This window comes from Tamandua tetradactyla, chromosome 18 (assembly GCF_023851605.1).
Source record: "Tamandua tetradactyla isolate mTamTet1 chromosome 18, mTamTet1.pri, whole genome shotgun sequence".
NCBI lineage: Eukaryota > Metazoa > Chordata > Mammalia > Pilosa > Myrmecophagidae > Tamandua > Tamandua tetradactyla.
Genome location: NC_135344.1, coordinates 65,692,368 through 65,709,733, shown reverse-complemented (window position 1 = coordinate 65,709,733; position 17,366 = coordinate 65,692,368). Strand labels below are relative to the sequence as shown.

The 17,366-nt window shown below is 36.5% G+C and overlaps 2 protein-coding genes across 9 annotated transcripts in view; one reads left to right on the top strand and one right to left on the bottom strand.

Annotated features, from left to right (window-relative positions):
• Positions 1 to 16,222, bottom strand: part of NDC80 (NDC80 kinetochore complex component) — a 36,413-nt gene extending 20,191 nt beyond the window's left edge. Inside the window, exons 1-9 of the mRNA XM_077135863.1 lie at positions 16,086 to 16,222; positions 14,712 to 14,815; positions 13,309 to 13,395; positions 8,886 to 9,009; positions 8,609 to 8,781; positions 7,793 to 7,895; positions 4,139 to 4,228; positions 1,867 to 1,960; positions 450 to 556 (exon numbers count right to left, since the gene is read on the bottom strand). Coding sequence (XP_076991978.1) covers positions 450 to 556; positions 1,867 to 1,960; positions 4,139 to 4,228; positions 7,793 to 7,895; positions 8,609 to 8,781; positions 8,886 to 9,009; positions 13,309 to 13,395; positions 14,712 to 14,812 — 879 coding nt within the window. The 5' untranslated portion in view covers positions 14,813 to 14,815; positions 16,086 to 16,222. The remainder of the gene's footprint in view (positions 1 to 449; positions 557 to 1,866; positions 1,961 to 4,138; positions 4,229 to 7,792; positions 7,896 to 8,608; positions 8,782 to 8,885; positions 9,010 to 13,308; positions 13,396 to 14,711; positions 14,816 to 16,085) is intronic.
• A 28-nt stretch (positions 16,223 to 16,250) lies between these two features.
• METTL4 (methyltransferase 4, N6-adenosine) overlaps positions 16,251 to 17,366 on the top strand; it is a 159,120-nt gene continuing 158,004 nt past the window's right edge. For 4 of the 8 annotated variants that reach the window (XM_077135870.1, XM_077135871.1, XM_077135864.1 and 1 more), the window contains exon 1: positions 16,273 to 16,778. The gene's annotated coding sequence lies outside the window, so the exon portion shown is untranslated. Of the gene's footprint in view, positions 16,779 to 17,366 lie in introns of all 8 variants that reach the window. The other 4 variants (XM_077135866.1, XM_077135867.1, XM_077135869.1 and 1 more) reach the window with 4 other exon arrangements.

The window sequence follows — 17,366 nt, the reverse complement described above, 5'->3', positions numbered from 1 at the left end:
ATTAGACATCTGGATATATCATTTAGCTTTTAGAAAGCCCTTTAGGATACCATATATTATAGAAATCCATTTATTACCATTTATTTTTCACTAACTATAAAACTTGGCGCCTCTTGTGAATTATGGTCCCTGGAGGGGTATAATGTGGGGACGTTATTCAAATAATACTTTTGGTCTTACGTAAATAGTTGAGACTCTTTCATCATATTCTGAACACCATTAGTCTAAGCCTGATAGAACACAAGGGAAAACAAAGCTCCATGAATACCAAACATGTTTTCCTTGCTTGTTCTGTCCTATGTAAAAAAAATTTAACTTTTAAGAAGCTTAATTTGTTAACCTATTATTATTTTTTTGATAAAGAAATAACTAATAATCTCTAAGAGGCCCAAGAGTCTAAAACAGCACTCAAATATATTAGCCTATGGAAGACAAGTATATTTACTAACCGGCTCTTTTTCTCTCTCTTGTTCCAATCTTGCAATCTGTTCATTCAAAGCTTTGTTTTTTGCTGCTAATGATTCCAGCTTGGAAGCATCTACATTAAATAAATCCTCTGGAGACAAAACCCAAAAACTTCATAAGATCTCAAGTATGCCAAAAACATTCTTTCCCTGGTTTTCACCATTGCTTGCTCCCTTGTTTCTGGTCTTTGCTCAAATCACTTTACCAGTGAAGCTCATCCTATTCTCCGTAAAATAGCAAACCCTTTCCTTTACTCTACTGCACTCTTTAATTCCCTTTACTTTGCTTCCTTTTTCTCCATAGAACTTATCACCATTTGACTTAGTTATTCATTTAATTAGTGTCTCTGGGTACTAGAATATAAACTCATAAGGGCAGGGTTTTTACCTCTTAATCACTACTGTAATCTTAGTGCCTAAACAGTAGCTAGCAGGTAAGTCCACAATAAGTATTTGTTTGAATAAATGAATCCAATTATATGCTTAACTATGTATAGCATATACATAATTATATGTATATATATATATAACTCACTAGATACTTGCTGTATTCAATTTACTATACATTTTCCTCTTTAAAAAAAATAAAAGAAAACAAAACATTATTTGACTTGCTCCTTTTCCCACACGGACAAGCTGAAGTTGTCCCGGTTACTCTTCAGAAAAGTACATTCTGAAGGGAACATAAAAGAATGCTTTTACATTTTGTGTTGATAGTGGAAAGTGGTATGTATGTTCCTGTTTCGTTTGATTTCACTGACTTGGAGAAACAACTTCACACACCTAGATTGATCTACTTTACCTACCACTCTGACATTTTGTACATAAGGCTATTTCAAGAGAAGGAACAGCAGTGTAAAATAATATCTCTGGAATATGTTATAGTTATTTAGTAAATACTGAATGTCACTAGATTATAGTTGAATGAAAAAATAATTTCCTTACTTGGTCCAATAACTTTCTGCCACACTGCAAGAGAACTTAGGTACTCTGACTAATTGGTTGCTTAATTTCTTAAATAGGAAAGCAACAATTTCATAAGGATACTATTCCCCCAAGAGGAATAACATTTGTTGATTATCCTCTGTGTTCCTGGTAATGTATTTGGTACATACATTGCCATCTAATTTGGCAAACCTTTATCAGATAGGTTAAATATCTTGTTATTGTCACATAGCCAGTAAAGGAGTAGGCCTCAGGTCTGACTCCAAGACTAGTATCTGTTCTGTTTAACTATAACTTCCCTCCACCAAGAAACCATGAAGATAAATATCAGTAGGCATCAAAATGCATTTAAATTAAGTGGCACATAGAAACATTGGTAAGATATGGTACTACAACGCCATAAGCAGAGGTAATTTCAATGACCAAAAGCAGCACTTCAGGAACACAGAATACTTACTCAGTTTTGACTGCAATTCTATATTCATCTCTTCAAAGCTGTCAGCACCAGTCATGAAGCTTTCATAGCATTTTACGGTGTAGTCCAAAAACAACTAATAGGGTTAGTAAGATTTTAAAAACAAAGTCATGATTCCCTATTTAGTTTGTTTCACTTTTCTAAGTGGAAATTTAAATCAGTAAAGCTTACATATTTGCAGAATTTTAAGATGGTCAAACAAGGAAAAGCTTAAATAAATATGTGATATACAATGTACAAGCTTAATCATTTTTAGGAATAATAACCTTAAGAAAAATTTAAATGAATTACTGATCATCTAAGTCCAATTAAACTGACAGAGTCTAGGAGTCAAAACCAAAATGCAATTAATGAAGACTGAAATTATATTTTAACTCCAGGCTAAAATATGGCATGGTAAGTGAGGAGCTAAACAGTAGGATACTAGAATATCAGTATTTATCCAAGAGAAGTAACACTATGTTTTGCAGACAAAGGGGCATGTTTTGGTCACTGAGGATGCATACTTTATTGGGAGGCAAGGATGGCTGATCAGAATTTTCCATAGTCTGGATGAAGTAAATATTCCTCAAGACAAACGAGCTCTCTTTGTGGTGATTCTTTGCTTACTAAGCAACTTCTTGGTTGATATGGAAGGGGTGTCTTCAATAGGTATTGAATATTCCTTAACTGGCAAGGTATATCACTCATGGTAAATTAACTTTTCATTCTTCTTCACAGAGCAGTAACTTGTGAATTTGGTAAGAGTGAATCAGTTTCCTTAAGCTTCGTTAATTGTGATTTTATAGATTAAAAAAAATGACTTTCTGATCCACAAAGCTGAGGATCAGAATTCTACAACAGATCGAAGCCGGATACTCTGATAATTCTCTTTAGTTAAAAACAGCACCTTATAGTTTCCAAAGTGATTTTCCATATATCGTCATTTGAAAAAAATAGCTAAAGTAGGAAAAATATTTTTCCTCATTTAAACTTTATGATTGATGAATGTCAAGAAATCTAATATTTAATAGGCGTGCTCATAATTGAGGTGCTGACTAAATCTAGCCCTGTATACACAAGGCAATGTGGGAGAATTCTCTCAAGAGTGGGAGCAAAGGCTTTTTAACAGCCTTTCAACAGGGAACACTGCAAAGTGGTAAGGGGCACGCTTAATCTTTATTTAAAAAAAAAAAAAGCAATGACACTATGCTAGTCAGTTGGTACATCTTTGAAATCTTTCCAAGGCAGTGATAAAAGATGAGACTGGGGTTATTTACATTTCTCTTTTGTGACATATGAACCAAAGTTAAAGTTAAGGCTAGAATTAGTACATGGAATAGTTTTTCTTCTTAGTGGTCTTTATGGTGACTGGCCATCTATGTATACTAAGGACCTTAATCTATAATTTCAACATTTTAAATGCATTCCTTGGAGCTATTGTTTTGCTTCATTTGGATATATAAGTTTGTGTGTTTCAGAAACAGGGTAGAGTTAGTTACACTGTTTAGATTCTAATAAGGTTTGGTGGGGGGAACCAACTCGGACTGCCTGTTTACCTTTGCCTCGACCACATTCCAAAGTGATAATTTGAGCTCAGTGGCACTATGCTTAACTAAAAGGGCCAAAACAAAATAAAACAAAGAAGAAAAAACCCACGCACAATATGTTAAGATCCAATCTATCATGCTTTGTACTGACAAAGAATTAAATAAAATAATGTCAGAATTGATATCTTCATTCTAAAAGACAGAGGCGCTAAAGAAACATTTCATCTATAACATATTACATAAACATGTTATGATTTAATTCCAATCTCCTTACATTTTTTACTTAATGTTTTCAAATTTCTGTGCCTAGTTATTTTGGGAAATTACAATGTGATACCAACAGTAGATCTGCTAAAATATATATATATATACATTTTTTTTTTTTGGCATGGGCAGGCACCAGCAATAGAACCTGGGTATCCAGCATGGCAGGTGAGAATTCTGCCACTGAGCCACTGTTGCACCACCACCGCTAATATATTTTTTTTCCCAGCTCATCTTCTCATTCTTTTAACAGCATCTTTCACAGAGCAAAGTTTTTTATTTTGATGATGTTCAATTTATCTTTTCTTTTCTCGCTAATATTTTAAAAATCAATTTTTATAGTTTCTTAGGAAGCAAAAAGATAAGCTCTTTACGAGACTGTATATTAATTTCAATAGCAACACATTTTGTTACTGAACAATATCAAGACAATTATTATAGTTTATGACAAAGTATTGCACCTTATTATGCATAATTCCATCTTCAGTTTCTTCGCCCCAAGGCTGTCCATCATCAAATGAAGGTGAGTTTTCTTTCATGGCAACATGTAACTAATTAATACACAAGCAGCATATTAAGTTGATCTTTAGCTCTAAGACATATAGCTTTCACGTTCTGTCAAACTCAGTTTTTGATAAACATATTATTGCATAACTAAAATTCTCTTTTGAGAGGTTATTATTTAGAACCTTAAAATATGATCATTTTGATATTTTAGTAACTGAATCCCTTAGAATAAGAAAGGATAGACTCTATATCTAGTTCTGTTACATAAAGCAAAATATGCTCATCTTTATGCTGCTATTAACCCAAGATGAAGAACAGAATCCTCTACCTTAGTATCAGGTTAAAGACAGAATTTCTGTTGCTTTGTTAAAGGTTCTTACTCTTGCTACTCTGTAAGGTTCAAAGAGAGCCTTACACAAGAACAAATAGATTCAGGTGAGCTACAAAAAAGACTCTACTGCAAGGATTGCAAACTTCTGATCTTAGAAGATTTGATTGAAAAAAATACAGCTTCAACTTGAAATTGTATAGAGATAAACAGAAATAAAGATTTCCATGAAAGGGAATTTTCCAATACAATGCCACTTCTGAATATTTTAAAACACAAGAGAGGGGAAAAGGCCTCAGTGGGCTGTGAGATAGTAAGGCCCTAGCCCACTTTCATCAGTAATCAAAGAACTGAGAGGAGCTCTTGGAGATGTGCACTCTCCTATTCATGATCCTCAGTAGAGAAGGCAGGGCAATCTTGGCAAAACTATTACTCAAATATATGTAACCAAGCTCTGGGTTAGGAGGCATAGGGAGAGTGAGAGAAGAAATAAAACGTTAACAAACCAAATTCAGCAGTATTAGAATAACAAGCAATGAACAAATAGAGCCTATCAGCAAGCCATTATATCATATCTATAGAGCAAGAGAAAAACAAAATAATCTCAATAGATCCAAAAGTATATAACCTTCAATGATCATTCTAGGTAAAAATTAGAAAAAGTTATATAAGCTCCAACATGAAAAACATTATTTTCTATTTGGGCACAAAATAAAATAGAAAATATTTCAGTGGAAAACAGATAGTAATAAATCAACTGAAAACAATAGCAGTAATAAGGTAATGCAATTAGGGTAGTAAATACAAAAAATACAAAACTCTTTTAGCAACAAAAATTTTAGAAAATACAGCTCACATTAGTAACAAAACACATGGAATTGGGTAGCCATGGTGGCTCAGCAGGCAGATTCTTGCCTGCCATACCAGAGACCCGGGTTTGATTCCCCGTGCCTGCCCATGCAAAACAACAACAACAACAACAAAACAAAAGAAAAAACACATGGAATTAATGTAATAAAAAATATGTGGCCCAATATGAAGAAGTCTACAATACTGTATTGGAGAAACAAGAAAGACATGAACAAATGAGAGTTTTATTGTTATATCCAAATGAGAAGACTAAATATTGTCAAGACGGCAATTTCTCCAATAAATCTATGAATTCAATGTGATACCAATAAAAGCATCACAAGGTATTTTTTAGGAATTTGACAAGATAATTTAAAGAGTGAGGCTATAAGAATCCAGGAAAATTCTGAAAAGTTGTAAGAATCTTTTTCTATTAGATAAAATATATTTATGCTACAGGAATTAGAATGATCATAATACTGGGATAGGAAAAAAGAACAGAGAAAGAGGTCTGAGAATATGCTGACAAGATTTCAAAACTGCATGGAAAGGATGGATTAGTCAATAAATTAGTCAAATGGATTATATGAATCATTTAAAAAGACAAAACTTCTTCCTTCTTTTGCTAAAATAAATTTCAGGTGGGTCAAGATGTAAACACACACACACAAGTCACACACAAGTCATTAAAATTTCAGGAAAAAAAATCGGAAGACCTTCATAAATGTGGCAAAATTTCCAGTTTTATGTTAAGTGGGAAAGATAATTTGGAACAAGATACTTGAAGTCTCTCACTCAGTTGCTACAGTATTAGTTCCACTACCTCAAGCAAACCAAGATAGCAAGGAGAGGATTTCAACCCAGATGATGAAGTTGAAGGCAACTCAAGAGGGCCCTCCCAAAGAGAAGCCACAGTAGCTACTCCAAAATTGTTCTCTAACTGTGGAAATGCTATCCTTCAACCACATACTAATGATACAAACTGATCAGGCAAACAAGGATAAAGAGTCCAGTGACACAGGATATTCGACAGTGACAGCAGAGATATTACTCAGTGTCTTATGAATATCACTGGGAGAGACAAAATGAATGAATGGATATTATACAAATAGTCTAATAAAAGCTCAGTTTTATTAATGGACTATGCTAGTGGATTTCTACTTCTATCTTGACAGCTCGTAGTGCTGAATTTACCAGCCTGGCTCCTGGATTAAAACACATCCACCGGTATTTGGAACCTGATTACATTCAGTTAAGGGCTTGTTGATGGCAAAGTGAATATCAGAGGCACAGGATCAGTTTTAAGCATTCTGGCACTAAATAGGACAGGAAAACGAGAAACTATGAAAGAAGAGACTGCATTAGATTAGATAAAAATTCAACCTTTCTGAACAACCAAATATCAGCAAGAAGAAAAGAAAAAAGGAAGAAACATATTTTCTTATATGTCTCTTATTTCCCTAATGATCATTCTGACTCTCAGAAATAGTGTTCATGTAAATCAGTAAGAAAGAAGAATGGCAAAAGACATAATTAGGTAGTTAACGATATATGTGAAAGAATGTTCAGCGATAAAAGCAAAAAAACCCACAAATAGGAAAAGATTTGCTATCATTTCTTGCTTGTCATGTTGTAAACTATGAATGACACTGTTAAGTTTCATATATAAAGAGCTCAATATATGAGAATCCAAATTACTGGGCAAAAGAAAATAATCTAATATAAAAGAGTCCAAGAAAGCATGCACAAGTTAAAGGAAATACATATGACAAACCATATAAAAACATAATCACTTTAAAAAATAATACATATAAATTAAAACAAGCTATTTTTCACCCGAGAAATGGATAAAGATTTTAATACAATAATGCCTGTGGTGTGGGGAAATGGGTATGCTCATATATTGCCCAGGAGCTTTTAAGTGGTAAAAGTTTTTGGAGGAAATTTGTCAATATGTAGTACAAGCTTCAAAAAAAAATACATATTTTGGGCAGTAATAATGCACTCTTAAAATTATATCCTAAGGAAATGTTATCAGTTGTGTATGATCTGTGAGGCTATGTGTATATCACTTGTGCTTTTCTATATTTTCCAAAACTTTTTGCAATGAATATGGATTTTGATTAAAAAAGAAGAAAAAACCAAAACTAATGAATGTCATGTGGGTGAATGGAATAAAAAAAAAAATCAATTTCCTATTCATTTTTTTGAGCTGCAAAAATTCATGAAAAAAAATTGATTTCCTTGCTAAAGTGTATACTTCTTTTCCTTTACCTCTTCTATCAGATATTAATAGCTTGAAGGATTTAAAATCAAATGCACATTGAAAATGCAAAACTCCAGAGCAGACATTGAGGTAACTGGTAAAAGCAGGATTGGGAGTGGGGGAAAAACTCTCCTGTGTACATTTTTAAATGACAAATCCAAATACCTTGATGCAGTCTATCAGCCAAACCAAGGCTGCCACAATGTGAGGCCATGTGTGAGGTGCTCCCACTGTATACATGGAGCTTTTAGACAATGCAAAAGGATACCTACAAAAATTAGAAAAAATAAGTTAACTTACTTTGTTTGGGAACTTAGTCAAAATAATGGTTAAATTAAATAAGAAGCTATATTTTAAAAATCCTATGTATACACCCCAAAGTCTTGCTTAGAAGAAAGATATTTGTTGAGGTTCTGTCCTTACTTATCTTACTGATTATATTGTATATTCTTTGGCTTCTTCTCTGCAGATTACTCTGATCTAAGCCCCACCCTCCCCTCACTCCACCCCACAAACTCTAGAACTTGATTTACAAACAATATGCTGGACTTCTCTCTTCAAATTCTTTTATTCCCTCCAACTCAAGGTACACCAAATTAAATTAAATGTACTTTTCATCCTCAAATCCATTCCTCCCCATGTGCTTACTCTTTAACTGACAGGATCAACCCTGTAAAAACCAAGCTAAAATTTCTGAAGTTCTCTTTGACCTCATCTCACTCCATTTCCACGAGGTCTTCAAACCTGTCTTTTTCACGTCTTTAAGATCTCTGGTAACCAGCCCATCCTTTCTATTCTCCCTTCCCTTCAGCAAACATTCAAATAGCTGGATTTTTTGCCTCTTCAATTTATACTACATAAATTGTGCCCATCTTAAGAAATGTTATTCTCTCACTCATTATCTTTACAAATACATTGAGTTTGATTCTTCTCTATGTTCCAATAATCTCTCTAGGCTAATAAGAAATACAACATACAAACCCAAGTTCTTTAAAGATTCTTGGAACCTCTTCTTCAAACTTTGCATCAGGAGGTTCATAAGAAGGACACAGAAAACCATAAATAAAAGTGAAGATCTTTAGGAAGTCTTTAACAGATGGAGCTTGCAGTGATTTCATGGACACACTGTATGCATAACCATTTTCTGTAAGAAACTAAAATAATTTTTATGAAACAGCAAACATTTATCGTAGAAAAATTATTGGAAGATTCCTAAGAATACTCACAATTTAAACTAGCTTAAAATTATAAAATTTACCTCACAGAGTTGTCGAATACATTGCTGAATAAATGCTTTGTCATTAAGTGGTCTCGGGTCCTTAATTTTTTCAGAACTGGAAAATATACCAAATTGACTGTTCCGGGATCCAGTTCCACTAGTTCTGGAAATATATTTTTGAAAAACTCAGTCAAAACTACTTCCTTCTGTGGTCAAGTCTAAATTACTTCAAGGCAATTTTGTATTTTAGCATCAGCATCAAACATAAAGTTCAATTTTTAAATACGTATTTAACTAAACAGAATTTGCTTATTCAGAGCAGAGTAAAAGATCAAATAAAGAAGAGGAAAGGTTACAGCAGTTAACAGCTAACTTAGACACAATCTGAAATGGGAATAAAAATATACTTTCGGTACTTTGCATTACCAGCACATACACTGTCATTTCAAGTTCACTAGATTCTTTGCACCAACTATTCTCCAAGTCTATTCCATATCCTAAGTCCTCTGGCCATGCTATTTACCTGTGCATTGCCCCTCATTATTAATCCCTTCATTTACCATTATTTCTTGTGGGAAAATTGCATTTGAGATATGTTAGAACAAAATAGGCTATGTATAATTTCTCTCATGAACATGTTTGTGCTGCGCAATATCTACATAATGTATTTGACTGCTATTTACAAGTCAATTATGCTGCTATTTTTTAGTCACTTAATGTTCTAGTTTGCTAGCTGTCGGAATGCAATATACCTGAAACAGAATAGCTTTTAAAAATGGGAATTTAAAAGTTGCTAGTTTACAGTTCTAAGGCTGAGAAAATGTCCCAATTAAAACAAGTCTATTGAAATGTCCAATCAAAGGCATCCATCCAGGAAAAGATACCTTGGTTCAAGAAGGCCGATGAAGTTCACGGTTTCTTTCTCAAGTGGAAGGGCACATGGTGAACACAGTCAGAATTTCTCTCTCATCTGGAAAGGCACATGGTGAACATGGTCAGGATTCCTCTCTCATCTGGAAAGGCACATGGTGAACACGGCGTCACCAGCTGGCTTCTTCTCCTGGTTTCCTGCTTCATGAAGCTCCCCAGGAGGCATTTTCCTTCTTCATCTCCCAAAGTTGCTGGTTGGTGGACTCTGCTTCTCGTGGCTATGTTGTTCTGCTCTGCTCTCTGTGAATTGCCTTCATTCTCCAAAATGTTCCCTCTTTTATAGGACTCCAGAAACTTCTTAAGACCCACCCAAATGGGTGAAGACATTTCATCTAATCCAGCTTAACAACCACTCTTGATTTAATCACACCTCCAGGGAGATGATCTGATTACAGTTGCAAACATACAGTATTGAATAGAGATTATTCTGCCTTCATGAAATGGGATTTTGATTAAAACATGGCTTTTCTAGGAGACATACCTCCTTTCAAACCAGCACACTTATGGTTATAGCATATATGCCCCATTCCAAGTCCCCAATTAAAAAAATCTTTTTAATATTTCCTTTTGTCTACCTTGCTTATGCCCCAATCTAGCTAACTATTGGCAGTTTATTAAATATTGTCTGGAAAATAACTTTATGCCACAAAGCTGAGTTATAATAATCATGGCTGTAGTGTGAACTCTTATTAATCAAAACTATTTCTCTCTGAAAGCTGTTTTAAGTTCTTTGCTGTTCAGGCTATAAGAATTCTTTAGCTTAGACCTTCCCCTTCCACTGCTGTGATTAATTAGATAATTAGCTAATTTTTCCTCTGAGAATTTGCTAATTTGAAAATCACCTTTCCACATCTTGCCATTACTTTCCCTTTAATATTTTTACTAAAAAATAGATGTATAAAAATGTGTAATGGACTTAGCTCTTATTCTACATAAAACTCTAATAAGAGATTTTGTTACATTATAAGAGAATTTCCCAACCAATCAAAACATGGTGTCAATTTATGGTTTAAAATGATAAGGTCTAGAGCCAGAGTATATGGTTTCAAATTATGTCCGTCACTAGCTGTGGATAAATGACTTAATTTATCTGAGTTTCAATTCCCTTATCTATATAATGGAGATATTTTAACAGTATCTACCCATAGGGCAGTTCTGAGGATCAATTAAGAGTTAATACACATAACTTCTGGTCCACCAAGATGGTGGTGTAAGATGTTCCATGGTTCCTTACTCCCAGAGAATCTTTGAACAGCCAACAAAAACTGAAAAGCCATCTTTCTCAGAGCTCCAGAAAACAGCGGAAGAGTACAAAAACAACACACAAAAATCATTGGTGTTTGCATATACTAGTAATGAATAATCTGAAAAGGAAATTAAGAAAAAAATCCATTTACAATAGTAACAAAAGAATCCAAAATCTAGAAATAAATTTAACAAAGGATGTAAAGAAGTTGTATATGGAAAAACTAAAAAACATTGCTGAAATAAATTAAGGAAAACTTCAATAAATGCAAGGACTTTGTGTGTTCATAACTTGGAAGACTAAATGTTGTTAAAATGTCAATTCTACGCAAATGACTTACAGATTTAAGGCAATTCCAATTAAAATACCAACAGCTTTCTTTGAAGAAATGGAAAAGCCAATCATCAAATATGTATGGAAGGGTAAAGGGCTCCACATAGCCAACAGCATTTTGAAAAAAGAGGATGAAATTGGAAGACTCATACTTCCTGATTTTAAAACATACTACAAACCTACACATAATCAAAGCAACATGACACTGGCTCAAGGATATAAAGACTAATGGAATTGTATTGCAAGATCAGAAATAAACCCTCACATCTATAGCCAATTGAATTTTTTTTTAACATTTTTTATTATGAAATATAACATACATGCAAAAAAGCAATAAACTTCAAAGTAAACTTTAACAAGTAGTTATAGAACAAATTTCACAGTATGGTGTGGGTTATGGTTCCGCAATTTCAGTTACTTCCTTCTAGCTACCCTAAAATGCTGAAGACTAAAAAGAAATATCAATATAATGATTCAGTAGTCATACTCATTTGTTAAATCCTATCTTCTTTATTGCAACTCCTCCTTCTTTGATCCTTCTCCCAAACTTAGGGATATCTGGGCAATGACTGTTCTAACTTCTTCAAGTTGAAAAAGGGTATTGATGTTCTAGGGAAGGGTGATGCAATTGGTTGATGCTCTAAGACTGGTAATTCTGGGTTTCAGGACTTATCTGGCTTAGGAACCATCTGGAGGTTTTAGGCTTCTGAATAATAAACTCATAGAGCTTCAAATAGAGCCCTAGGTTTTCTTTAGGGGTTACAGGAATACTGCTAGTTGGGGTTTGGCATACCATGGCAATTAGGAACACATCACTGAAGTGTGCGTATGAGTAACCTCCAGAATGACCTCAACTCTATTTGACATCTCGTAACCACTGATACCTTATGTTGTCATACTTCTTTTCCCCCATTTGGTCTGGTAGGCATTGTCGCTCCCATAGCGCCAAGGCCAAGCTCGTCCCTGGGAGTCATGTTCCACATTGCCAGGGAGACTTATACCCTGGATGTCATGTCCCGTGTGTGTGGGGGGGTGGGTAATGATTTTACTTGCAGAGCTGGGCTTAAAGAAAGAGAGAATGGACCACTGGATTTTGACAAGGGTGCCAAGTCTACTCGATGGGAAAAACTAGTCTCTTCAACAACGGTATTGGGAAAACTGGATAGCCACATGCAGAACAATGAAGTTAGAACCATACCTCAAACTATATAGGCAAATCAACACAAAATGTGTGAACAGAGATTTGCATATTGTGCTGGTTTGAAGTTGTTATGAATTCCAGAAAAGGTCAAGTTCTTTTAATCCATTCCTATGCATACAGATATATCATGGGTGGGATCTTTAGATTAAATTGTTTCAACTGAGATGTGACCCACCCAATTCAAGGTGGGTCTTACTGGACTCCTTAAAGAGATTTGAGAGAAACACCAAGGGAAGTCTGGAGAGAGTGTTGAGGAAAAAAGGCACTGGAGGAGCTAAGCAAGAAAGCCACTGAAACCAGAAGTTCAACCTGACAGAGAAGGACCAGCATACATTTGCCATGTGCCTTCCCACGTGACAAAGGAATGACAGATGCTGGCGGCCTTTCTTCAGAAACGGTATTGTCGTGTTGATGCCTTAACTGGGACATTTTCATGGCTTTAGAACTGTAAATTTGTAAATTAATAAATACCCATTGTAAAAGTCAACCCATTTCTGGTATAGTGCATTTTGACAGCTTTAGCAAACCAAAACAGTAGGTAACGAATTTTCTATCAACTTGTTTCAATTACGTGTAAAAATGAACTAACAGTCTGAAAATGCTAATACATCTCTTAGCACCAGCTAAAGAAGATACAACTATTGTTCATCATTTAAGGGAACATGCCACATAATGTTTTTGGACTCTAAGGGCACCTAGTCCAATACATAGCTATAAGCATTCTTCCATTAAAACTAATCAAATACCGTTACCTTTTACCAAATACAGAGACTTTTCTTTCAGATGCAGAAGATGGGGGTTTGTTTATATTCAACTTTCCAAAGGCTGGTTTTTCTTTGCTTTAAGAAAAGGAGAAAAATTACTTGTCAAACACAAAAAAAAATTAGCTCAAGAAACTTTTGGTAGTATGTTGGAACCAATAACCCCACACTCACCATTACCCACAAAAATAATTCAAAATCATGAAAATTTCCAGCAGCAATCATAGATGTTATAAATGTGATGGGCTAATAAGAAATTATAATGCTAAAATTTTAAGAAAAAAGCACCACAAAATATGTCTGTGTTAGATTTCAATTATATTTAAATGTGTACATTTGTGTTTGACAACTTTATGGGAAAAGAAAAAAATTAAAAAAGAGAAATGTTCAGTCATAGGACGGTAACGACATCAAAAAAATTCTTTTAATGCTGTCTTGTTTATTCTGGTTTTAAAGGTACGTTCAAAGTCTACTGTTTATCAGAATGCAGTTGTACTTTTAAGAACATATATCATCTGAATCAAAGAAAAAAAAAACCATTGACAATGTCTACTTCTAACTTCTAATACAATCCCAAGTATAAATCTTTTGGACTCCATAATGCTCAATAGTACAAAAAATTTCCTTCTTTGAAATGCTCAGATGAAAAAAATATAAATCCTTCACATTTTTTTTAAGTACCAGAGGCTCATACTATGCAGACTTAAGTTTAAGAAGAGATAATATCTTATACTCTGGTATTAAGAGAAGGATTGATACAGTTCTACTGTAACTTACAAATATCCTTCCCTTAACTGGAAGAGAGAATCACTCATAGGGAAAAAGCATGGTTTATGATAGCAAGTTTATTTTAGACAGTTTTACCCCCAGGAAACCTGGAGGAAATATAGGGGTTTTCTGCAGACTACTACTATAGTACACTATCGCATATCATCACAGCAAATATCCTTGATTGAGAGCTTTACGAGTTGGATACACCTCAGTAAATTGATAGTTACAGCACAGAAGCTGTTTAAACAAGCAATTTTAGAATATAGGAGAAATCTCTGACCATGCTTGGAGTCCCACAAAAGGACATGTGCTAGACAGTCCTAAACATTGTTTCACTCACATATGGAGTGGAAGCTAATTAGGTTAGTGATATCAAAGAAAGAATGCCGTAGTAGTCCCTTTCAAATACAAATAGAAATCAGGCTGTGGGAAACAAATGAAATAAAATCCAGCACCTAGTAAAGCGCCCACTTTTAGCCTTCATTTACTCAAAATTAGGTACTAGGAATCACGTAAGATTCAACAAAACGCCACTCTCACTATCTCTTTGATATTAACAATTTTTACAGATCTCTTTGTCCAAGACATAAGGCATTTTGAGAACCACAGGTGGAGGTACTTACGTTTGAGGGGTATAGAGGCCTTGTTTATTCAGGTCCTGGGCTCTTAAATCCTGTACAGACAGGCGGCCAGCACCACCAGTGGAAACTGAACTGCGCTTCATGACCTATATTCATGGATTCAGCATTAAAAAAAATCCTTCTAGATCTAAAAGGCACCTTAAGCACCAACTACTATCTTTATCCCAAATAAAAAGGCAGCCAAGTGTCATTGTTTCTTTCTTTTGGGTTATTTTTACCAATTCATGTACTGTGAAGTCCTCGTTTGCAGGGAATACCTATAATTTCATTCAAAACATATTCAACACACACAAACACATACTGTCCACATGTACAAGGGAGATATAAAGATGAACTCCTGCCTGGAATTCTAACCTGGAACACATCACTGTTTGTGGCTGTGCTTATTTGAACGAGAAGTCAGCAGCTGCGACATGGATTCCCTCGACATCTATCCACCTCAAAATGTTTTGTTTTCTTTGGTCTCAGAGAATAGTTATTTTGCTCTTTTCCTAATGACAATCTGTCCTGCTCTATCCTTACCCATTATTTCCCAGTTTATATTTTTCAATGGTTGCCTCACTTGCTTCAATGTCCCCTTTAACAAGGATAAATCCACAGAATAGCCTATAGGCTGCCTGTTTTCTCAGGCTCCATTAAACATCTCATTCCTTTCACATCTAGAAACAGCTACCTCCTAGGGTACTCACGTTTGAAACGGCAAATCTCTTGGTCTTGTCTCATCTCTCCCTGGCACTAGACATTAAAAATACCCAGTCTTCTCGAGCTCTGTCCTGGCTTTCAGAAAAGTGGACCTCTGTGGTCATCCTTTGATTTTTCTGGGTACTCCCTTAGTCTCTGACACTGATTACGCTTCCCTTTTTGGTTCTGGCCGCCTATTTCTTCTCCTTCAACATACACTTTTTCATCTATTCAACTTTTCCATTCTCAGCTCTATGTCGCTCCCAATTTCATTTAAGATGCAGACTTCCGTGTGTACTTCTTACACGGCACCAGGATGCTACGCTAGGCCCTCAAACACAGAACAGCAAATAACAGTTCCTCACCTTGCCCCACCCACCTTCAGTTCCTTTCCTTCTCCCTCTCCAGCTTGTCTTCTTCCCATCAACGGATCCCCAGGCACCCCCACCGCGGGAAATTTACTGCCAGTAGAAATTTATAGGACTCCGGGAAACTAGCGCCGCGCACCGATTCGGCCCGGAGACCTGTTACCATAGCCAACCCTACAATGCCGTCCTCCTTCGGGGCCTCTGAACCTAAGTCGTTGGCGCCCTCTCTTCCTCTGCCAGAACGATACGGTCCGAAACAAAATTCACCCACAAATCTTCTATGAGTCGACTCCCATTAGTCACTCACCTTCTTCCCGGCTCCCGGACACGACCTAGGGACCGAATTTTTATAAACGGTGCCAATCCCAGTCGAGCAACACAGCAGGCGCCCGAACGCCGACTCCTCCCTTCGCTGCCCGCGCTGTTCGAATTTTAAAATCTCCGCCGACGTGACGCCACTACGCGTGCGTACGCGCGCGTGCGTAGTACCCGCGCACCGCCTCCCCGTCGCGAAACTCCGCGTGCGGCCCGCCGTGTCGCCAGGCATGTCGGCGTCCCTGGGAGCTTGTAAGAATCCTTACGAAGTCTGCTCCAACCCCTCAATTTAGGTGTGAAGACCCAAGGGGTCTGCGACTATGATGAAAAGTCTGAGCGTTTGAAGTCGCCCCGGAAACGCCCTTTCCGTACAGCAACATGGCTGCGCCTGTTGACTTTTTTTTTCCTTTGCCGTGAATGCTCTTTGGTCTTCCAAGATCACTAATTAAATGTGTGCTATTTTCACTACAGGGGATTGGGCAGATAGCGTGCATTTTTCCGACCATGGAAGCGGTGAGGTAGGAGGTAGCTACTCCTGAGTGTGGGTGCAGCCGGTTCCGAGAATTGTGCCGTTGGGGCGGTCGCCTGGATTTCAGTTTGGGATTTGACTGCTGGCCAGGGTCTCCTGGTACTCTAGCGGTGGCCTGCGAGAAGCAAGGAGGAAGCGAGCGTTTGGCCGTGAGGGGTAGGTGTGAAGCAGAGAATAAAGTATCGCGGCGAAGAGGTGCTCCGAGCACAGCAGGCAGTTGACTCAAATTGGACTCCTCTACTTTCCTGCGTTTGAGACCGACACTGCCCTGCGCCTGGAGAGTGGTGGGGGTGGGTAAGGGGTGGAAGAAGAGCTCAGAGCCAAAGTCTGGATAATTGGGCCTAGGAACAGTTATGCCATTAACTAGAGTTGTAATTTTGGGCAAGTCATCTTACCTGTCTGAGTTCCATACTTGCCTTCTAAATTTCTAGCTCTCCCTACCTGTTACCGGGCCTCCTCCCCACAAGTGGTTCTCTGTAATGGGGACCCATACTGGGGGTACCATCCCCAGTAGCAGCAGCAGTTAGTGTTCATTTGAGCAATTGCTTCTTGTAGGGCACTGTGCATAGCACGTCACATAGATTATCTTATTTATTTCTCTGAATTACTCACGGAGACATCATAAAAATGGATGAAATTGAGGCTCAGTGAGATCAAATGACTTCTCTATGGTCATACTGTTAATAAATGGAATTAGAAGTTTGAACCTAAATGCCATTACTAGGCATTTACACACATTACTAA